This window comes from Eubalaena glacialis, chromosome X (assembly GCF_028564815.1).
Source record: "Eubalaena glacialis isolate mEubGla1 chromosome X, mEubGla1.1.hap2.+ XY, whole genome shotgun sequence".
Taxonomy (NCBI): domain Eukaryota; kingdom Metazoa; phylum Chordata; class Mammalia; order Artiodactyla; family Balaenidae; genus Eubalaena; species Eubalaena glacialis.
The window spans coordinates 120,031,139-120,054,167 of record NC_083736.1 but is presented as its reverse complement, the minus strand read 5'-3'; the positions used below and the strand labels follow the sequence as shown (position 1 = coordinate 120,054,167).

Genomic DNA, 23,029 nt, shown 5'->3' with positions numbered 1-23,029 from the left:
AGTGTGCAATGGGACGATTCCATGTATGTATATGTTGTGATATGATGACCATGATAAGGTTAGTTAACACATCCTTCACCTCAGTTACGTCATTTGTGTGTGTGTGTGGTGAGAACTTTTAAGACTTACTCTCTTAGCAACTTTCAAATACACAATACAATATCGTTAACTACAGTCACCAGGCTGTGCATTCCATCCCCAGAACTTATTCATCTTATAACTGGAAGTTTGAACCCTCTGACCACCTTCACCCATTTCCCTCACACCCTTGCCCCTGGCAACCACCAATTTACTCAGTGTCTGTGAGTTTGGTTTTTTTTTGGATTCCACATATAGGTGAGATCATACCATATTTGTCTTTCTCTGTTTGACTTTTTTCACCTAGCATAATGCTGCCACAAATGTCAGGATTTCCTTCATTTTTATGGCCGAGAAGCATTTTACTTTATACATAAATATATATATTATATATATTATATATAATATAATATACATATTATATATTATATATAATATATAATACATAGTATATTATATATAGTATGATAATATAGTATATTATATATAATATATATTATATATAATAGTATATATATTTTATATTATACAATATATATATATTTTATAAAATAAAATATATGTGTGTTTGTGTGTGTGTGTGTATATATATATATATATCACATTTTGTTTATCCATTCATCTGTCAACAACAGACACTTAGATTGTTTCCATGTCTTGGCTATTGTAAATAATGCTGCAGCGAACATGGGAGTATAGATATCTCTTTGAGATAGTGATTCCTTTTCCTTTGAATATATACCCAGAAGTGGGATTGCTGGATCAGATGGTAATTCTGTTTTTAATTTCTTGAGGAACCTCCATATTGTTTCCCATATAGGTGTACCAATTTATATTTACACCAAAAGTGTACCAGGGGTTCCTTTTCTCCGCACCCTCACTAACACTTGTTACTTCTTGTTTTTTTTTTCTTTTTGATAATAGCCAAAAAATGACTTCTTATGGTATGCAATAATTTTGAGGCAACAGGCATTATTTGCATACACATCATTAAAAACAGAGTTTGAACTATTGTCTGGTAACTAAGTCATGTAGGCAGTAGAAGCATTCAAGAGGATTACATTTGTGTTTGGAAGTGTTTTAGCTACAGAGGCAAGGCAAGAAATGAAAAATGTAAGGTTTGTAAAAATGAATGTACCAGTTCTCTGCTTGAATCTGCATCTGCTAGCTGTGTGATCTTAGATAAGTTACTCAACCTCCCTGAGCCTCAGTTGCCTCCTCTTTAAACTAGGGATAGTAGTACTTGCTGTGGGTTGCGGTGAGGATTGAAGTGTTCTACAAAGTTCCTGACGCATAGCAAGTGCCCAATAAACGAGAACTGCTATTTGTAATAACAGTATGAAAAATAATTAAGCTTACTCCCTGCCTCCTCGCATGGAGTTGAATATGGTCCCAGGGGCAAGAGAAGGAGGTTCCCTGTTGCAAAGTCTCCAGGGCATTGTGGAACGTAATTGTGATAACCGTGGCATCAACAGGAAGTGCCACAGACCCAAGTTAAGTGGCCCCTGGCAGGTCATGGAGGCATGCTCTCAGAGGGGATAGGAAATCAGTAGGAACAGTCAGCCTTGCTCAAGTTTAGAGAAACAGAAAGATAACTCCAAAAATTTTAACACTGTCTTACCACTCATTCACTACTCTATATGCCAAAGAAACAGAACTGCTTGCTCTGAAACAAGGTGGTTAATACAGTGTAGGCTCTGGGGTCAGACTGACCTGAGTTTGAATTCAAGCTCTGCCACTGACAAACTGTGTGACTTTGTACAAATTACTTAACTTCTCTGAGCTTTATTCCATTCATTGTAAAATTGGGACTAATAATAATAGCAATTAACTCTTAAAGCTATTACGAGAATTAAACGAAATGTGTGTGAATCACTTTGCACAATACCTGGAATATAGTCTGTAATCAATAGATCATTATTATTATACCATTAAATCATCCAACTTGCCACTATGACAAATATGGCCTTGATGTTTGAACTCGCCTGGTAGTTTCAAATGAATTGTAGTTATCTGAGAGGCATGTCTTCCATGTCTAGCTTTCTAAAGGTCAAACCTGATCGTAATCACCATTCATTAAATCATCATTCATTAGCACATGCCAGGCATTTAGGTACTTTTTCTTCCTTAATCTTCACAACACCTAAATAAGGTAAATACTATTTTTCCCTTTCCACATGAGGATAGGGAGACCCAAAGAAGATTAGGTAACTTGCCCCAGGTCATACTAGTAGCAAAGCCAATTTCTGAACTTAGGCCTGGGTTCTGAATCCTCTACTTTGGCTCAGTGCAGCACTGCTCGACCTTTCAAAAACCACCTTCCATGACTTCCTACGGCCTCCAGGGCAAAAGTCAAACCCCTCAGCTTACTACATAAGGCTTTTCTTTAGCTGGGTCTGGCCCCTACTAATCCCTCTGGCGTCCATGCCTACAGCCCAATCACTGCATCCAAAAATCCTTCCCTGATGCCCTTCAGGAGCACGCTGGCCATATCTCTACCATGGCACTTACCACACTATAATATAAATATTGATTGCATTGTCTGTGTTCCTCAAAGGGCCATGAACTCTTTAGGGCACTGTGTCTTATCCATCTTTCTATTCCCACTATCTAGCAAAGTGCTTGGTGTAAAGTAGGAATTCAACCAATGTGTGTTGAGTGAGTGAATGAGTGAATGAATGAATGAATGAGTGGATAGATTAATGAATATTGAGCAGGGAAGGTCCAAGTACAAAGTCCTACCACTTTTTAGAACAGTGGTGCTTAAAGTGTGGTCCCCACCCCAGAATCAGAAACTCTGGGGCTGAGACGGAGCCATCTGTAATTTAACAACACCCCCAGGTGATTCAGATGCACAGAAATGAAGGCTATGGTTATACAACAGATTAAAATTTTCAATAAACATGCAGATATAAACAATAAAAAGATTATGGTTATTTTTAAAACTAATTCCTTACATTTATTTGGTACTTAATAAATTAACAAAAGGCTTTCCTAACTACCTTTGAAATTAAAAATGAAATGGAGAGGAAAAATTATTAAGGAGTTCAGATCTGTTTTAGGTACATACCTATTTAGTAGGTCCCTGAGTTCCAAGGAACTAACTCTCTCTGCCGTCATATCTGGAAAATAAAGAGTTTTGTGTCTCCAGAGGAGTGTTTGCCTGGCTGGGCTCAGGTAGTGGCCTCTGTGGTAAGCAGCCCTTCTGGTGAAATCCTATTGGGTGGATGAAGGATTCCAGGTGGGCAAGGTTAAATGTGATTAAATACTAATTGGGGTTATACGAACGCCAAATCTATGCGGGAAAAGATGTACTCAGGCTATGAGAGCTACATGAGTATTTTTAATACTTTACACAAACATGAAGTTTCAGTAAGTAAAAGAAGCAGCTTGCAAAATTATACGACCCCATTCTTAGTTTAAAAAATAGTCTTTCATTCTCAGAGAAAGAAATTTGTGAATGGCATTAAAATATAATGGTGATTTTTTTCTTTGGGTAGTGGGATGACCCTTAAAAAATTTTTTTTTCAAAAATGTTTTTTGAAAGATTTTTTCAAAAACCATTTTTTATAATGAGAAAAAGATAATAAAGGTATAAAATTGCTTCTGTAGACCTGGAGGGGACTGACATGCAGAACTAACAGCTGGTGTAGCTGGAGGCATGATTTGAAGAAGAAGATTGGAAACTTAGAGGCTGGAAAGAACCCAGGACGATCTGATATCAAGCGGCCTCCCGAAAACACTGAAATAAGAAGAGGCGATGCTCTGCTGGAGATTTCCGTAGGCAAAGACCGAGGACACTACAGACTTAGCTTTCTGCTAACTCAAAGGCAACCTTAAGCAAAGAGAAGGCAAGCGCCTGGGACATGGATAGAACATGGCCTGGGTGTTTGTGGGTTTTTTTCCAGGACCTGGAAGGTGAGAGGGCTCACTTGGAAGGTGGAATTATCCAGAACAGTTAAGGGCTCCAGGGATCAAAACGGAAGTAGGTATAAACTAGAAGGGAGGAATAAGAGAAGTGAACAACTAGTGCCTGAAGCAAACTGTTTAGCACTTTAAACTTGTGCCAAGCTAAGTGCATAAAATGAGATTATGTACCTGTAACTTACAGATACTGCATATAGTTTATACCCTAAGATTTCTTCACATTATGGTAAAAATCAGCTGTGTTCTTGAAAATGATTGCCCCAGCAATAGTTACTTTGGAGTGGAGGTTGATACAGAATTAAAGCAAAAATTCTAAATCTCAAGGGCACACTCTTGGGAGAAGTGACCCCTTCCCCCCCCCAACTTTGAGCCTTGGGAGTGGAAAGTTATTATTTGCGCAGTTACATTTATTGAGCAGTTAGTGTTTGGAAGGCTAAGTGCGTTGGATGGATTGACTCATTTATTCTTCAAAGGAGCCTTATGAGTTAGACACTGCTATTATGCCCAACTTTACAAGTAAGGGAATCGAGATCTAACTGGCAAAGGGCAATGTTAGGACTGTCTGACTTTGACGCCCAAATTCCTTCTATAACGCTAGCCTGCATTCGTTAGTCCTGAAAATACCCTAAAGCAAGTAACAATAGTTATAAAATACTACAATTAGTAATGCCTAGAGTGACCTTATAAAGAAACAGATATGTTTCTGTGTTGGTCATACTATGTTCATAGGAAATGTGAATTACTGTGATCTTTTTGAAGGACAGTTTGGTAATATTTACAAGAATTTTAATGTAAGTACCCCTTGTTTCAATTGTTGAGCTACTGGAAATTCACCCTAAGGTTTAACTGGCAAAGAACATGTGCAAGATGTTCAGTGCAAAGAACTAGAATCAACCAGTGTCCTTTAATAGGAAACTGGTTAACTAATTCATGGTTCAGCCATTTTAAAAAATGAAGTAGATCTATATGTTCTGAAGTGGAAAAATCACCAAGATATAGTAAGTGAAAAAGGCAAGGTGCTGAATGGTGTGTATAGTAAGATTACTTTTGTAGTAATTTAAAAAACACATATAGAAGATGGATTGATAGATGTACTAGCATATAAACATTTTTTCCCCGAAAGGAAACAAAAAAGCCTTTAACAATAAATAGCTTTGGAAAGAGTAACTGAGTTATTATATTTGTGCCATTTGGAGATACTTGGGCTTTAAAAGTTTTGTTTTCTTCTCCATGTTCACTGATTTTTTTTAATTTTAGAAAAACACTTTATTAAATCTTTAAAATAAAAACCTAACAGCTAGCATTTATTGAAGGTTCATAATGAGTAAGGGACTGTGCTAGGCATTTTACATATAATTCATTATATTCTGACATTAAATGATTAGCTCCATTTTCTAGGTGAGGCGTTCGAGGCTCAGACAGGTGAAACCACTTGCTTGAGGTCCCACAGCTAGGAAGTGGGGAAGCTGCCGTTCGAAATGCCTGTCCCCCTCCATTCAGGGCCCTTGGCTCTCAACTACCAGGCTGTGCTCTTCTAATTGGTCTTTATATTCTCACTGCCTAGTAAGAGTGAACTGGCAAACAACTGGAGTCTAATGAGGTAATGTATGTGAAAATACTTTTCTAAGTATAGAGATGTTTGGGGAGGAGAGGATGAGCAGGAGGGAATTAAATTGGGCAGACCTGTCCACTGACCCCTAGACAGTCAGGATATTGGTGTTTTTCTTTTTCCCTGAGGAGGGGATGATCAACGAATTTTTTTCTCCTTTAAAATATTATAAAATTATATTTATTCCCTTTTTCCCCAATAATACCTGATCACTGTTTTAAAATTAAAATGATATGGAGAAATGAAAGTCCTTTCATAATACCCCTCACTGATAATTAATGACTGTTTCAGATTATAATGGCTATATAACTATATATTGCACACACTCCCACATATTTTACATCGATGGGAGCAACTATATATTTGTTCAGTATATTGCTTTTTTTTTCATCCTTACAATATATCTTGGCCATCTTTTCATATCAGCACTTAAAAATCTACTTTTCTCTTTTTAATAGCTGCACGGTATCTTATTTTGTGAATGTGTGTGTGTGTGTATGTACACATTATTTTTTAAATCATCTATTGAAGGACGTTTAAGTTACTTCCAATTGTTGACTTTCCTAGACGCTGCTGTAATGAATACCATTCCTAAGAAAGTTTAGAAGGATCTTCAGACTGTGTGACATTTGTCTACTCTGTAGTCGATGAGAGTGACCCAATCGGACTCTGTACCGAGGGTAGGAGTGTGTTTCCCTGCGGGGAGAAACGAAGAATTCTCTCCAAAATACTTTGGCCAACACATTCACATTAGAGTCGCTAACAGGTGGGACCACCCCAACAAGAAGGGCACCCTGTTTTGCCAGTTTAGTAACAGCAGAGACTTGCTACAATTGCTCAGCACTGATTGCTGGATCAGAAGAGGAATTTCCAGACTCAGTTACAAGCAGGGCTGGTGCAGGCCTGTGGATTCCCCCAGACAGTCTGGAGACAGCTAGCCAGGGAGATGGGCAGCAGAGCTCCAAATCAGGCAACAGCACGTGTGGAAGGAGCAGTGACCTACGAGGAGACCCATAATTCATAGACCAAACCTCTTCCAGCAGAGGGCAGTGCCTCAGATATCAGGCGGGACTCAGGCCAGCTGGAGCCAGAGCCGGAGACTTCGCGGGACAGACGACACCAACCCTAGGCTGAGGAGAAATTGAGCTAAACTGTCCTTTGGATACTGTAAGTGACATTGGGGAGTACTCAGGGAGAGACACAGTGGGACTTCACACGACTGTAATTTGTCTGTTGTCTAATGTCTAACAATTTGGGTTTGGTAATAAATCCCTATTTATACAGTTCAGCCATTAGGGCTTACAAGTAAGGGGATTTGGGGTCAACTTAACTCGACTGGCCACTGACTCAGGTTTCTGGGTGCATGCCTGAATCAAAAAGGGAGTGACATGCCTAAAAGATAACCTAGGCTTCTGGGACCCTGGGGCTCTGTGGATCTGACACAAAGTTTACAAATAGAAAGTTAGCAGAGGGAAAGATATGTAAGAAGTACCAATTTTATCTAAAAATAGAAACTTAGTGTGTTTAACCCGAGTCCTTTGCTTCTGAATTTCAAAGACTATGAAGGATAGCCGTTAAAACAAACTTTAACTTGGAAGAGCCAGCCATGCAAATTGCTGTGCCTGCAGATAATGAAAAGATTAAAAGAAGTTAGTCTGCTGGCCTAAACAATTTTCAATCAAGGCTTCCCTGCTGCGTAGCGGTTGGAATCAAAAATGGGGCAAAGCTGAGTTAGAGTACCGTAAAGTCTACTTCTAATCCTGTTGTTTTTCGATCCTGGTGATAAGAAAGAAAGGAATGACTTTGGCATTTGCTGATGGAGACAAGGCAGATTTGCCAGATGATAAAAGTACCGTGTGTGTGTTTAATTATTTGTCAGGCGCGGCTAAATAAAACACACCACAGAGGAAATCAGAACCATTAGCGAAGTCGAAGGCTAATTTGCACGCGTTTCTTCGAAAAATGTCAAGTGGAAGGAATACCAGCAAAGAGAATCAACTTTCTTGGCTGTTTTATTTTCCCTTCCGCGTCTAGTCCGGAGATGTTTGGCGTTCTCCGGGTCGTTAGATCCGCCAAGAGCGGATCGAGTCCTCAGGCCGGGCCGGGGGCAGCTGAGACGCGGAGGGGCTTCCGCGAGGTCGGGGTGGGACTGTCCGCAGCATCGGCAGCAGGAACAGCAGCTGCGGGCAGCCGGGCGGAAAAAGGGAGGACGCCGGAGGTTCTGGGAGAGGCCCTTCGCCAAGGCCGTAGCCCCGACCCGAAACCGTCCCCTGGCCGTCTCGCCCAGCAGGGCGCGGCCCCAGCGCCACCCGGCTCGCCCCGGAGAGGTGGGACTTTCCCCACCGGAAGTGATCCCGTCCAGTCTCGGGGAACTGGGGCACCTCAACCAGTGTGTCAGGGAAACCCTTCCGGGTGTGTGCGGTGGGGGGGGTGGGGGGGTGAGAAAAAAAAAAGAGGTGGGTTCGCCTGGAGTCCCAGCGGCCGCCGCCGCCGGACGGCCCCCGCCCCTTTTCCCTCTGCGAGCCGCAGCGCAGGGGCGGCGGTGAGACCAAGGAGCCGGCCGATGGCCATGGCCTTGGCGTGACAGAGCCTCCCGGGCGGCCGGGCGGGTGCGGACGGCAGGGTAAGCGGCGGCGGTGTTGGCGGCGGTGGCCGGGTCCGGTGGGAGGGGAGGGGAGGGGAGGCGGCCGGCCGGGCTGCCCGGCTGGGGCGGGCGGGGGTCCGGCGGGTAACGCGCGCCCTCTCCCCGCCCCATCACAGGCCGGACGACGCCCGCGGGAGCCGCGGCCCAGAGACCCGTCCGGGCAGCAGAGACTGGAGCAGAGCACACAGGCCCGGGCCGGCTCGGCGGCGCGAGCAGGAAGCGGGGTCCCTGGGCCCCTTTGTGTGAAGGGCGGGGGAGGGGTACGGGGCAGCCCCCGGCCGCGGGCTCCTCCGACGCCCGCCTTCCCGCGGGAGCCCCCGTCGGTCCTGCGGCGCCCACCCCTTCCCTCCGGGGGGCGCGCCTCGCCTCCCCCCGACTCCGGGCTGCTCCGGGCTCGCCCTCTCCCCACGCCCCCTGCCTGGGCTTCAGTTCCTATAGGAAGGGCATTACCATCCCATCCCCACCCACCCCGACACTTCGCTCTTTCCCCTCCCCCTCCTTTAACTTCCTCTTCTTCCCTCGTTGGGCCCTCGGCTGCTCTGCACTCTCCTCCCGGGTTCGCAGATTTCCGCCCACCTTCCGCCTCCCAGAGCCGCGCCGCAGCGAGCGGGGTGTAATTTTTCCCTCCCTCTGGTAGGAGTTGGGGAAGGTGAGACTCATGAGGGAATACAAGGTAGTGGTGTTAGGGAGCGGAGGGGTTGGCAAATCTGCCCTGACTGTGCAGTTTGTCACTGGGACTTTCATTGAGAAATATGACCCCACCATTGAAGATTTCTACCGCAAAGAGATCGAAGTGGACTCTTCCCCCTCCGTGCTGGAAATTCTGGACACCGCAGGAACTGAGCAGTTTGCCTCCATGAGAGATCTCTACATCAAAAACGGCCAAGGTTTCATCCTGGTTTATAGTCTGGTTAATCAACAGTCTTTTCAGGTAACCAAACCAAGTCTTGTAATTTGTTAGAAGGGGGTGTGGTAATCCTACATTTACTTCTGGTTTGCTTGCACCGTGCGTAAATGACTGTGTTTTGCTTTTGAAAGTTAGACATGGCGCATTTTTGAGGTTACTCCTGGCACGGAAAAGTATCGAGTTGTTTCTGTAGAGAGGACTAAAGTCTCAACCGTCAACAAATGTTTTAAAGTTATTTTTAAGTGAAAGAGAAGTGAAAAAGAAATGTCAGCTTGTGTATATTTAGCCTGGACTATATAGCCTTCTGAAGTTGCTTGTTCAAGTCAACAAGTCTTGGTTAATGTACTCAACAAAACAACATTTAAAAGATAATCTCGGGCAAATAGAGCGCTTCAGAAGGAAAATTATTTGGAGCCGATTATCTGTTGCACAGATAACGCCTCTGCGTCTGCTTCCCCCCTCCCCCTCTCTGTTCTCAGCCAAGTCTCTCAGCCAGATTTATAAATCTTAGTGCTGCAAGATGAAGAACTCAAGACCTGCCTTCTAGGCATTTTACTTACTTGGGGCGTGTGAAGGGAAGTTACTAATTGAAAAGACTAGTACCTAGAATTAATAGCGAACAAAAATCTAGAATGACTCTCCTTTTTTGCAGTTCATCCAAATCGTTTCTGATAACATTGACAATATTTATAGAAAATATGTGGAACTGGGAACACTGAACAAGTGCAGATTTCTAACCCCCGGCCGGTGGCCGAACTGGAGGTGGTCCAATTTCTTCGGAAAATCTGTCGTGTCCTTCACTGGAAGACAGACTGGAGGTTTAACATTATTTTAAGAGATGCAATAAATGTTGCTATTTATTCCTTGAAAATAAATAACCTCATATTGACCCGTTATATTGACCTCCATTGATTTAGGAAATGGATATTTTTTTCTGCATTTAAAGGTATGCACTAATGTTGCTTACTTAAGAGACATTAAGTGCTTTAGCCAAGCCAATGTGCTAATTCCACTTTTCGTAGTATTTTAACTTAAAGTACTATAGTGAGCTTTTCCAGTAACCAGATATAGCAACTTCAGGATTTTTTTTTTCTTTTAAAGATAATAAGTTGTGGGTAAATGAAACAAAGTTATTGTGACCAAACTAAAGTTCATTTTATGTAGGCTTAAATTCCAAAGCATTACTATTATAAAAGCATTTTTCACCAGAAAGTACCAATGTGCCAAAGGTGCTATTTGACAGGCGTTTTCTTTCTAAAGGATCCTTGGGACATTTGTTATTCTGTTAGCTGACTCTCTTGAGGCTGGCAGTCTTTTGAAGGGTTTTTCATAAGATATCCATTATAGCTACTTCTTTTATACACATAAATAGAGAGTGAAAAACTGCCATTATTTCAATGGAGACTTAAACTCTTTTAAGCCCAAATGCCGTAAATTTGGAATCTCAGCTGAACTTGTGTTTCCATAAGGACACAGGGAAAAGAAGCTTAACCTAGAAGACTGAATTGATACGTGATCAAACAAAATTGTTACAAATGTCAAATAACTGTATGTTTTTGTAAATTTTCAGTCCCTTGTTTTTCCTTCATCCTGCAAGTGAATACTGTGCTCTGTAACTATTCAAATTAAACACGTGTTATATTTAAGTCAAATCTTTTAAGTTACCAAAAAATCCAAAAAACTGTAATGTTAGTATTAAATCTATAACATGTCTTAAATCAGTACTACCCGCCCCCCCGAAGTTCACCCTCCTAGAGAATTGTTAAGGCTCTTATCTTTTGTAATTAATTGTAATTACTTAGAAAAAGTAATACATGTGGGAGAAAATTCAAGTTGTAAACCCGAACATAGGCAAAGGAAAGTTTGACTTCTTCCCGCCCAGTCTCCCCCCTGCATTGTCCCTCCCAGGAGCTGCTCACTAGTGTACAGTAATTTCTAACATTGAAGTGTACTTTGAGGATAAAGGCATACCGTTACATTTAAAATGAAACATTGAAGTGTGTGAATCTGTTTTTAACTTTGGTCTTCTAGACACAAAGCAGTGTTTTTGTTCCCACCTAAAACACTTTCTCTCAAGCGCTCTTGCTAAATGGCTAGGAATGCATAGATGCTGCCATCCTGTGCTAGGATAACAGGTGTTATCAGGAGTGATGACAAGCCGGCAGGTTTAAGGACATGGCCAGACACCCTTTTGTACAAATGGATTCATCATATTTGGGAATTTGCTTTTTGCATCAGTATCGACTAAGGGAAAGAAGTGATTAAATGAGCCCTAAAGTTAGTGTGCAACCTACATTTTATATTCTTGACAGAAATCCAGCAGGTAGGGTCTGTGGAAATTATCTAGTTCCTACTTCAATGGAGAAAATGACATTTTCTCTATTTGAGTGTGTGGTTTTATTTTGGATTCAGCTTTCTCTACTTACTGAAGGATGACTTCTTGCAATATTGCAATATTTCTTTTATGGTTATGCAAATAGCATAATTTTTTTCCTTTCTCTTTGTGACTGTTTACATAGGATATCAAGCCAATGAGAGATCAGATTGTCAGAGTGAAGAGATATGAAAAAGTCCCACTGATCCTAGTAGGAAATAAAGTGGATCTGGAACCAGAAAGAGAGGTTATGTCTTCAGAAGGCAGAGCTCTGGCTCAAGAATGGGGCTGTCCTTTCATGGAGACATCGGCAAAAAGTAAATCAATGGTGGATGAACTTTTTGCCGAGATCGTCAGGCAAATGAACTATTCTTCCCTGCCCGAGAAGCAAGATCAGTGTTGTACAACTTGCGTTGTCCAGTAAAAAAAAAGATAACCTCAATCATGGCCATACCGAGCAGGTTAGTTGTTGATGGAACCTTATGTTTTTGGTCAAGTGGAACAAAAAGCTGGGTAATACTAATAATACACATTGTGCTACCTTAAATTTCTTTATTTTTAAAATAATATTTCCCTTAGCGCAAAATAGTCAACATTCAATGTAGAAAATCGAAAAAAATACAGATTAGTAAAATGAAGGTAAGAAATTGCCTGTATTCCCATCACCAAGATCTGTTTTTTAAAGCGACTTACTGTTCTTCTCTCTCTGGTAACATTCCTTTGGGGTGGGGTAAGTTAAAGAATGATACACCTTTTCCCTGTTTTGGTGATGTAGCATCCAAAATGCATGGGAGAGCATCCAGTAATAATTTGAGAAGATGATTAGTTTTGTGTTTTCTTTGCTTTTCTATCCCGGGCTGGAGAGCTGCTGTAATGGAAATCATCAATTTACTAATCACCCAAGTGCTAGATTTACAGGATGATTATTTAATCAAGTTCATCTGTACCTTGCACTGGAGGGACTTAAGTGACCTCTGATAATAATAAATTACAGCGCCACAATGTACCTTGACTTCATTATGAATATATGGTCCAGATGAGAATCTGGTGAAATCATCTGTGATGTGTTTAGAACGGACAGTCCCAAGCCTAGGAAAATATGTATTCAGTTTAATAAATAATGGAGTTAATAAGAACAATAGTAAAATCTTCAAACCTTTCATTGGGCTAAAAAACTTAATAAAGGTTTTTTTAATGACTGCATTTTTGGAAAAGTAAGGTTATATAAAACTTACTGAGCATTTAAAATGAGATTATTTTATTCATGTCATGATCTTTTAATCTAGATTGTAATTGGGCAGGTAGTCTCACTTAGACAATAATACTTAGATTATAAGATAAGACAACAAATATCCTGGGTGACTGAGAAACCACAGAAAATGCCAGACTAGCCTGACAATATCAGGAATGGAATTGATTGTTTTGAGCCAAGACTGACCTCAAGTCTAAGAGGCAGTGTTGCAAATGGCAACAGTCATTTCAGATCGCAGAGATGATTCCTAATCAAAGGTCTGGCTTTATATGTGCTCCCTGGAGAAAAGACTAACAGTCCCTAATTTATCTTTTCAGACAAGATCTTCTGTCAGCTAGTGTCATCTTTGAAAATGAAGGATGACAACAGTGCTTTATTCAAAATGCTTTCACTCATCAGTTTTTGAGCATACCAGAATGAGATGAAAACACATTTATTGTCTTATACCTAGCTCCATCTGTTATCATACAGTGTCACTGTGCAGACTGTAGCCCAGCATATGTTTTGTTGATAGCATCACGCTTGCAATATAGTTTTTTGAGGCAGGAACAGGCCTATGTAGGTGATTGAGTCCAGGGTTCTTGATACCACAATGTCTCTTCTTAAATTGTAAGCCAGCTTCAAGTTTGAGCAAGTTCTGTGTGGTGTCGCATCTTTACCATTATGCTCTACTTCTCTATCTGACACTTTTAACCAGGCAAATGACGTAAGTGTATGCATTTTAGTTTTATCATCTTTATAAAAAATTAACCAGCTCCTGCAAAATGTTCCCAGTTTTTTTCCGTCATTAATGTAGACAGCTATAGGAAGGAAACTGAATAAAATTGGTCTCACATGTAGAGGGCCACTGTCTTAGTCAAATTGGCAAATGAGTAATGTCTAAAGCTATTTTTAAAGATTTCTTATTCTGAGTTATTTCTGAGTTTATTTCATTTTGCAGCTTTTGTGATCTAAATTACTTTTAATCTGTTTGGTTACCTACAAGAATGATTAAGTAGACTTTTTAATATCTCAAGGAAACTATGTTTATATTTTTTGTAAACTAAGGTACTGAAATCAGAAAATATTAATAACAATAATTGCTCATTTTTATAATAATGGGTTAAGTTGCCTGTGTAGTTTTTGTTTGGTTTTTATAAGCAGAATACACAATTGAAGGTGTGAGTCTTGAAATAAAATATGTAATCAGCTGGATTTCTGAAAATGTCATAGGGAGTCCCCTGACCAAGATCTTTTAGAACAAAGCACACTATATGCAGTGGGTTTTTTTTGCTATCAAATAAAATTGAACTGATGGGCACAGGTGTCTGTAATTGGAGGTCCACAGAGTTTGTGGTTGTGCTTGCTTACTATTTATTTGAAAAAATAGGTGATGGATTCTGAGTCCTGTAGCTTGAGTCATAGAGCTCTGAAGTCTATCAGTCCCAGATTTAGATTGAAGATCAAACTTTGACAAATAAAGGTGATTTGGGAAATGTTTGTCCTTAATATTTAGAAGAGTACCTTGTCCAAGTTAGAGATAGTAAGACTCAAGTAAGTCAGAAGAACTGTGATTGTTGTAAGTTGGTTTCTCTTAATTGAAAGGGAAAATATATTAATGCTCTAAGCAGTACTGCTGGTAATTCCTCACATTTATTTCTTACCACCCTTCAATTTGAGTCACCAGTCTGTTGCCCAACACCTGTTTATCTGCATGGCTCCCAGGATTGTTTCCTCACCTTTCACCCTCCCACTGGCAGTAATCTTACTGTAAGTTTGGAAGCAATGCCAGATTCCCTATGCACTGCTTTCGTGGCTGGTTTCCTTACTGACCTGAGGAGCCTGCCATCAACTGCTTTGAAGGACTTCATTTACTGTGCAGCAGAAGTATAATAGAAACCCAGGTCAGTGTTGCAGCCCTGTCTTGGTTTTATTAACTGTATCATCGTTCCTCTGTATTGGTGTAAATAGTTGACATTTGGCTGTTGTGAGATACTGTCGTTGAGAATGATGAGTGTTTTGTTAATAATCTCACAATACTATAAAAGAAGTAAATCACAGTGCTCTGGGGTTTCAGGGAAAGGAGAGACCACGTTCAGCTAGAGCAGGTTCTCAACATTCAGGACTCTTTGCCGTAGGGAGCATCCTGTGCATTGCAGAGCGTTTAGCAGCATCCCTAGCCTCTACCTACTAGATGCCAAGAGCATTCCCCCCGCCCCTCTGTTGTGATGAACAGTCATATTTCCAGACATCGCCAGGTGTCTCCTGGGGGGCAAAATTGCCCCTGGTTAAGAGCCACTGATTTAGAGGAACTGGGGAGCAGTAGCATTTGAGTCAGGCCTTGAAGAATGGGTAGGATTTGAGTGGATGGGGGGAGGGGTAGAGGTGATTTCCAAACAGAGGGAATGCCAGAAAGAAACAAAATAATATCCTAAAAATATTCTGTTAATTCCCTGAAAGGTGAGAAGTACAGTAAAGTTATTCCTTAAATGTGATCATTTGGTAAATACTCTTTTGGCAAATAGAATTTTTTTAAAGATTATTTTTTCAAGGATTCCTGTATCTCAGTCCAGTATTGACAGAAATTATTATTTTTTTTAAAAAAAAAAAACAGGAATAAAAGAAGGTGTTCTTTACTACAGCTTGAAGGTCTCCTGCAGGATTTTATCCTATTTTTCTCCGTGTATTATGAACGGGTTCTCTCAACGAGAGTAAGTGGTGCATAAGAGTACCAAACACCGGGAATCAAACTGAAAGAACAAAGATCATTATTTATGTCAGCCTCAGTTCATTATATATGTCAGCCCGAAGAAAAAGGGAGATTCTTGATTCAAGACTAGTACATCATTTCACGTGGCGGCAGAATGCCCGGGATGTTAACAAAGGCTCCTGAAAGGCTGAACCATCTATGAATGTCATTTTAGTCTAGCTGGCCTTACTATTTCTAAACACAGTGGAATTGATTAGCATTTTCAGGTTTTTTTTAATAAATAAATATGTGGAATCAGAATTGTTTCTAATCTTTTTTTCCAGCTTTTAATTAGATATGATATGCTGGGGATTTAGCAGATGTGAGGGGGAAATCATGAAAATTAAATCACATTTTGTACTTTAAAATGCTGGCATTTTCATATCCAAGTTAAATATTAATCATATCAGTAAAACACTGGGGTGGAATTCTATTGTTGAAGTTACAGTTTAGATAGATCCTTTTTTCCCCCCTGCCCTATCTTGCTTATCACTTTGGAGAAAATAGCTTACTTTAAATGCTCGTTTGTCATCCAGTTCACATAGTGAGCCAGAATGGAGCCTGTGACACAGCGGCCCTGAGTGGAGGAGAAAGCATTCCTTGGGGTAGCGTGTACCATATAGATCTGCAGTGGACCTGGGGGAAAAGGGAAGAACAGAGTTGCCTTGTCCTTTCTGCCCACTAATTCTCCCAGACCTTCACTGACCCCCACAAGGTTCATGGTTTGGGACTGTTCAGGGTGGATAGGTGCCTAGTTAGACCTGCTCTGGGTGTGGAGGTGTCTGTGATTAGAATGACTCTTTGTATATCTGTTCCCACTTTAACTGCTTCCTTTTAACCTCATGATTAGGCTTTTATTGCAGAATAAAATGCATTTGAGCCATTCACTTTTACTCTGTTACCTCTCTAGCTTAGAATGAGCCATCAGTAGAATTAACAAAAATTGCATCATGGAGTTGGAGAATTGCCACTGAGGAAGTATTCTAGCCATACTTCAGGAAAGATTCTCCTCGTGGGAGTACTTCTCAGTGGAATTCTAAAATCCAGAAGATAATATCACCAAGAAAAACTTAAATCCTGTCAGCTGTTGGAAAAACTTATCCTACTAAAAACATACTCCCAAATTCCTTTGATTAGCCACAGTCTTAGGAATATGGGATTCAGAAAAAGCAATTTAGAGTTGAGGGAAGCAGTGCCCTACCTGGTTTAATTCAAAGCTAGCAGCTGGGATCAGATCATTGGGCTCACACTGCTGCTTATTATCAGTGGGCATGATCATACTGTTTGAGATCTCAGAATTGAATTCATCATATTAATTTTTTTAAAATTAATTAATTAATTTTATTTTTGGCTGTGTTGGGTCTTCGTTTCTGTGCGAGGGCTTTCTCCAGTTGCGGCAAGCGGGGGCCACTCTTCATCGCGGTGTGCGGGCCTCTCACTGTCGCGGCCTCTCCTGTTGCGGAGCACAGGCTCCAGACGCGCAGGCTCGGTAGTTGTGGCTCACGGGCCCAGTTGCTCCGCGGCATGAGGGATCTTCCCAGACCAGGGCTTGAACCCGTGTCCCCTGCATTAGCAGGCGGATTGTCAACCACTGCGCCACCAGGGAAGCCCCCCATCATATTAATTTAAACTTAGAGATTTTAGGTCTAGGACGTAAGAAAAATAGCTTTTCCTTTTTACCCTGGGTTTACTGTAAACATTTAGTGTGCATGTTCTCCTTAAAGCACGGTTCACCTTCCATTTGAGGATTCTATGCCGTAGGTTCAGCTTCTGCTGTCTGTTTAATGGGTGACAGATGAGCACTTTTAATGATCCTAGTTCTCTCACTCCACCCCCTAATAAGCTTCATGAGTGTTATGCAAATTACAGTGGAGAGACAAGCAAGATATTTGACAAAAAACATAAACTCTATCAACAGAATTCTAGCCTAGTGCTTTGCTAATATAATTAATATTTAACTTGGATATGAAAATGCCATGTAAAAAATGTGAAACGAAATTTATTTTTTAAAAAGTTCCTTTGGTTAAGCCCCAGAATATCATATGTATAAAACTGGAAAAAGTTAAAATTGATTATGATTGCACATTTATATTTGCTAAAAAGAATGCTAGTAAATACCATTGAATTTAGAAATGCTAAATCCAGCTAAGCTAGAAAGGCATTCATAAACTGCTAAGCCTTTTAGGAGCCTTTGTTAATATCCCAGGCATTCTGCTGCCACGTGAAATGATGTGCTAGTCTTGAATCAAGAGTCTCCCTTTTTCTTCACGCTGACATAAATAATGATCTTTGTTCTTTCAGTTCTGTGTTTGGTACTCTCGTGTACCAATTTACCCCACTTGGGAGACCCTATTTCATAATTTCCTGAGCGAAAGGTTTGGACTGTTGTTTGGGATTTTTTTTTTATTCTTTCCTAACAAAATCTAATTAGAAAAAAGTGGAAAAGTGAAACCAGTTAAGCAAGAATTTGAGCAGAAGCTTCCAGAGTTCAGATTTGTTGGGTGTCTTGCTGGAAACTTGAGAGTCAGGACAAGGATCACTTGTGTTCTATCTCACAAGTAGCATGTTATACTTTTGCAGTGTGTCTGGATGTGATATCCTGGGAGTTAAAAAGTATGACTTTGACCAGCTGCCTTTAAAACTTCTGGAATGTTTTTTAAATGAATAAGAGTTGTTAGTACACTGAAAATTTTGCTTTCACAGTGTGGAGCAGTAACATTTACATTTTGCATTCAGTGAACTTCTAATCTGAGAGACTGTACTTTTGGCTTAATGCAAGCTTTTGCCTCAGGATTTATTACTGCAGAGAATTAAAATTTATTACTCTCTTGAAAAGTAGTTGGTATTAATACTTTGTTTAATGGTATGCCTCATATTAATACTGTTGAATCTGACCTGGGATTTATCTATGTCTCTTGATTTCACTGGAGTATTGTCATCCTGTGGAGTGTGGATAGACCAAGTATTAACCAGGTTTTTAGAGGGTGGGAAATAATGCATTTATCACGTTTTATTTAATGTAGATTATGGTTAATAAGCTGGTATGTATTCTTAATGTTTATTTTGGCTAGAAATAATTACTACTTCCTCAATTTGATTTCAGAGAATGCCTGAACTATTAAATCATCCAAGTCTTCCCTATTTAAGAGACATATTCATATTTGGAAATCCTAAGCTCTTTATAATTGTTTATTTTGAAAAATGTAGGTTAAAATTTATAGTCAACTTACTAATTCATATTAATTGATGAAAGTCTGATCTGAAAAAGAGTCCTCACAATGAACTGAATATATAATGAAATACTGTTATGTTCAAATAGGTATAAAAATTGAAATGAGGCTAAAAAATAAAAATATAAAGGTCTTTAATTTGGATATCAAAGGCATAATCCTGGTCTTCTAGAAATTTATAACATAGTTGAGAAATGAAAAAGTTACCTGACATTTGACATGTAAGGTGCTTTCACATAGTACCTTATGTGATGTTTACCACAACCCTGTCAGGAAAGAATTTTTATCCTTATTTTAATGATTAGGAAACTGGACTTGCCCAAGCTTAAATAACCAGTGTCCTAATTAACACCTTCCATTAATGCAAAGAAAGTCTCAATTTTAATTGGAAGAAAAAATTTTCTTTAATAATTTCTAAAGAGGCAAACTTTTGTTCTGTTTTTCCTAATGTGTTTAGGTGGCAGAATTTCAATAATAATGAGTGGAGAGACGTTCTTTAAAACTAATCATTTTTATGATATAGCTGCTAATAAAGAGTTCTCTCAGGCTCTTTGAACACTAATAGATGTGTAGCTGTCAAATGAAATTAAAATTTTGCATGTATAAACATTGGTAGAGCCCTAAGATGATCTTAAGTTGGTTTCACTTGGCATTGTTTCATAGTTGCTATTCTACTCTTTGTTTCTGGCTTTATTTAACAATTTTAATCTTTTACACTAAAAAATGTAATTCCATTCCCCTAGAAGCACTTTGGTGATCCAGCATATTTAAAAGACATTGTGTCTGAATGATAGATTTTTTTCCCCCTGGTATTAATTAGGAGGGCGGAAGTCTACCAATTCTAAGAGCAGAGACTGAGAAATCTCAATCATAGGAGAAGCTTTTATGGTTGGGAGGATGTACTGAAGAGGGCAGACCAGAGTGGGAAATTTGAACTACTGCTGTCACCTAGCATCTAACCCAAGTCGGGGTACCTAGTAGATGCTTGATAGCTAGACCATGATTGAATTACATTTTCTTATTTTAAAATCTCAAAAAACCCCTAACTTTTGAAGTTTTGTATATTGTCAAGTTAGTTCATAATCAGTATACATTTAATTCTAATACTATTTCCCATTAAAAACATGAAGAGATCAAATTCAAAGTAGACGTAACATTTGCCACTTTTACACTGTAAGATCTTTTAAACACGTAATAACATTTTTAATATTGTATACTTTATAAAATATAATATTTTTAAAAATAAAAGTTACAGTATATTACATCCAATGCATCATTATAGTGTTGCTAAAATTTAATGATTCTTTTAATGACCACAGAAAATTATTTTTGCTTAAATGTATGGGGAACACAGTGAAATTCCACTTTACGATTCTGGTACCACTTGCATGTGTATAGAGATCTGTTGTCAGTGTTTTCATTTTAAACTGTAATCTGTATTTCTACATTTTAATGACATTTTAATCTTAATTGCAGATAAAACTCAGAGGAAATTTGCACAGATGCTGCTTTGGAGAACTTTACAACCTGGGTTGCAGAACTGAGCCTTGGTAAACCTGTCTCTATTACAGCATGTTGCCATACATCTAATTAAGTGCATAAGGTCTTTGGCCTTCAAGATCCATTGACCTTAAACAGGAATGCTTAGCACGTTTACCATATGTTTAAAATCTGTTCTTTATCAATCAGTCCTTTTGTAGCTTTCTAAGTTCTTATTGATGGCTAATATGCAAGAATTAATTTTTAATATTTTAATTGATTTCTTTAATCAGTTTCTCAACTTGTATTTATTAAATACTCAAACTCAGTATTACCTACTCAATGCCTTTTAAAAGAAAGTTATAATGGAGAAAAAATTGAGCCTTAAACAAATGGTTACTTCTGTATATTACCTCGCACCAGTGCTTCATTCTATTTGTAAAATCTTTCTCCTTTAAATGGTTGGTTAATACTTTGAGCCTTTGTTTACGTGTGGCAGTGTTGTAAAAAGAAACTAAAGATCACATTTTACCTGTATGGATGGAATATCCCTTTTCTTCAAATGCAGTTTGTGATGTGTTTTTGTAATTAAAATGTTCTGAAAGTTACAATTGATATTTGAAATTGACTGTAGAGCATTTAGCTGAAGAGTTAAGCATTTGATTCCATTAGGTTTTCACATGTGTTAATCTCATTTACAGCATCAAATTGCAGCAGTAACATTTTCCTTTCTGTGAAGTTCTAAATTTAGTTATGACCTACTTAGCAATGCCTTTGAAGAGGGATATTGTATCCATGGTAAATTAATTGTATACCTAAACAGAGATAGCTCAGCTTTGCCTGTCAGGCTTGTAATTGACATCTAGTAGACTTCTGCACATGTAAAATTAAATTCAAATAAAATCATATACAGTTTCTAGTTCTTAATATTTGTCTTTCTGAGTAATAGTTTAAAGCAATATTTGTTAAAGTTTTCTTGCACTATCACAATTGCTTTTTAGTTATTTCTCAAGAAGCATGTTTGTAGTAGAGACAAAAATCTGTGTAACAGGAGGGAGGATAGCGCCAAGTCTCTGGGCGTTTTGTTTTTGTTTTTGTTTTTTTGCAAATGTGCTTCTAATAGCCATTGCCTTCCATGTTGTTTACCTAATCAGCACATTTTGTCTGAATACTTGAACATTTTAACAGTAACACAGGTATAGAAGCAGAAAGAAAACTTATAAAGAGTAATCTTGTGGTTCAGTTTTAACATCATGATGAGCGCTTTTTCTAGCAATGACTTAAAAATTTTGTAAGTTTGACAGTATTTTGTTGTTGGGTTTTTATTTGGTTTTAGTTGTGTGCTTTTAATTTGCAGAAGTTAGTAACTGCAGCTCACCTACTGCACCAAAGTTCTCGATTTTAGGAGCCCAGCTTTAGTCATTTGAACATGCTTCTAAATAAAACAAAACAAAAAAAACCAAAACTATACTTTTGATCTATAATAATAGCTCAATAACTTTGTCAAGGAAAGCTCTAATATATGCAGTGATGGTTTTTGGAAGGGTGTGGCAATTTTAAATTTATATTGTGTGTGATGTTCAAATAAAGTGTTATCTACATTCATGTGATTTATTGGTCAGCATGACCATTAATTATTGCGTAGAAATTAATTAAACTTTGATTTCCTTTTTTAAAATCGTGTTGCATTTGATTCCTGATCAAATTCCCTCACAGTGAACTCTTGATTTTAGATTTTGAATTTTATGGTGAGATTGTAAGGGTGGAGGCAATTGAAACTTTGTTTCTTATTTATAAACTGCTTGAAATGAATACCTAATTTAAGTTTGCACTTTAACACCAAACTTAAAACCAAACACTCAGTTCAAAGTAGGTTAAGTGATTGTGGTTCATCTTTATTAGCTTTGTGAAATTCTAAAGGAATCAAATAATTCATAATGATTTAAATTTTCTGCAGATGGATTTTTTTTTAATACAGTGTTTCTTTCCTATGGATAGTTCTTATTCTCTTGCTCTCTCTCGCTCTCTCTGTCACTGACCTCAGCAGCAAGTTTAACTTGAATTCACTTAGGATCACAGGAATCAGGGGAAAGTGATTTAAAGGTGGTTTCTCCAGCACATTTTAAGAAAAGGGACCAAAAGTTATTTTAGCTTCCTCAATAGATTGCATGTCAAGTTGCTTATTAGGATAATAAATTAATATTAAATGCAATATATGTCTCGTCTTTACTATGGCATCTGTTTAGGAGTTGTTCAAATCACTGCAGTAGGGCTCTGCAAATAAAATTATGTAACCTATTATCATGGATCTAATGTACTGTAACTTTATCAATGAAAGGTAAAAAATCTCGAATAACAAGTACAAACATTGAACAGTGACCTATAAAGATTTGTAAAAGTAAAATTTTTCCAATAGATTTCATTCTTGTCATTTTGTAAGACGACCCTGCAGTCCACCTGTTTGTAACTTTTTTAATAAAATAGACATCTGTATTACTGAGGTTGTTTTCTTGAATTATTTGGTGTATTACTACTTGTTATTTGCTAACTTGTAAATCTCATAACTCAAAGTCATTACTTTTTATCAAAATGATAATGTGTATTGCAGTACATGTTTAAACAAGTTAAACATTCACTTGTGTCCTTAGTCACCATTCTGGCATATAGGGGGAAAAACTGAGATATATCCTAAAATGTAATATTTAATCAATTGAATAACTTATAAATAAATTAGAAATTAGAAATAATGGGTAAAAAAGTATAATGTATATGACTTGTCCCAAATGGAGAAAGTGGCCCAG

General features: G+C 38.7%; 1 protein-coding gene across 4 annotated transcripts; it reads left to right on the top strand.

The window, feature by feature from the left end:
• The first annotated feature begins 6,577 nt into the window (after positions 1-6,577).
• Positions 6,578-22,724, top strand: RAP2C (RAP2C, member of RAS oncogene family). Of its 4 annotated transcripts, XM_061178583.1 has the most exons (5): positions 7,578-7,941; positions 8,823-8,907; positions 9,029-9,189; positions 11,685-12,000; positions 20,226-22,724. In XM_061178583.1, the coding sequence occupies exons 3-4, from the start codon at positions 9,115-9,117 to the stop codon at positions 11,961-11,963; spliced, it is 354 nt and encodes a 117-aa protein (XP_061034566.1). In that variant the 5' UTR covers positions 7,578-7,941; positions 8,823-8,907; positions 9,029-9,114; the 3' UTR covers positions 11,964-12,000; positions 20,226-22,724. The 4 variants fall into 4 exon arrangements, with proteins under 4 accessions (XP_061034563.1, XP_061034566.1, XP_061034565.1 ...); XM_061178580.1 differs by lacking the exon at positions 7,578-7,941 and adding an exon at positions 6,578-6,781 and having other exon boundaries at positions 8,375-9,189; XM_061178582.1 differs by having other exon boundaries at positions 7,856-7,941; positions 8,375-9,189.
• The last annotated feature ends 305 nt before the right edge of the window (positions 22,725-23,029 follow it).

What these genes read in the sequence shown, in the direction of transcription:
- RAP2C (XM_061178580.1), top strand. Translation starts at nt 8,917, where the DNA reads ATGAGGGAATACAAGGTAGTGGTGTTAGGGAGCGGAGGGGTTGGCAAA. An exon ending in TTAATCAACAGTCTTTTCAG is followed by an intron (nt 9,190 to 11,684) that starts GTAACCAAACCA and finishes CTGTTTACATAG; the next exon opens with GATATCAAGCCAATGAGAGA.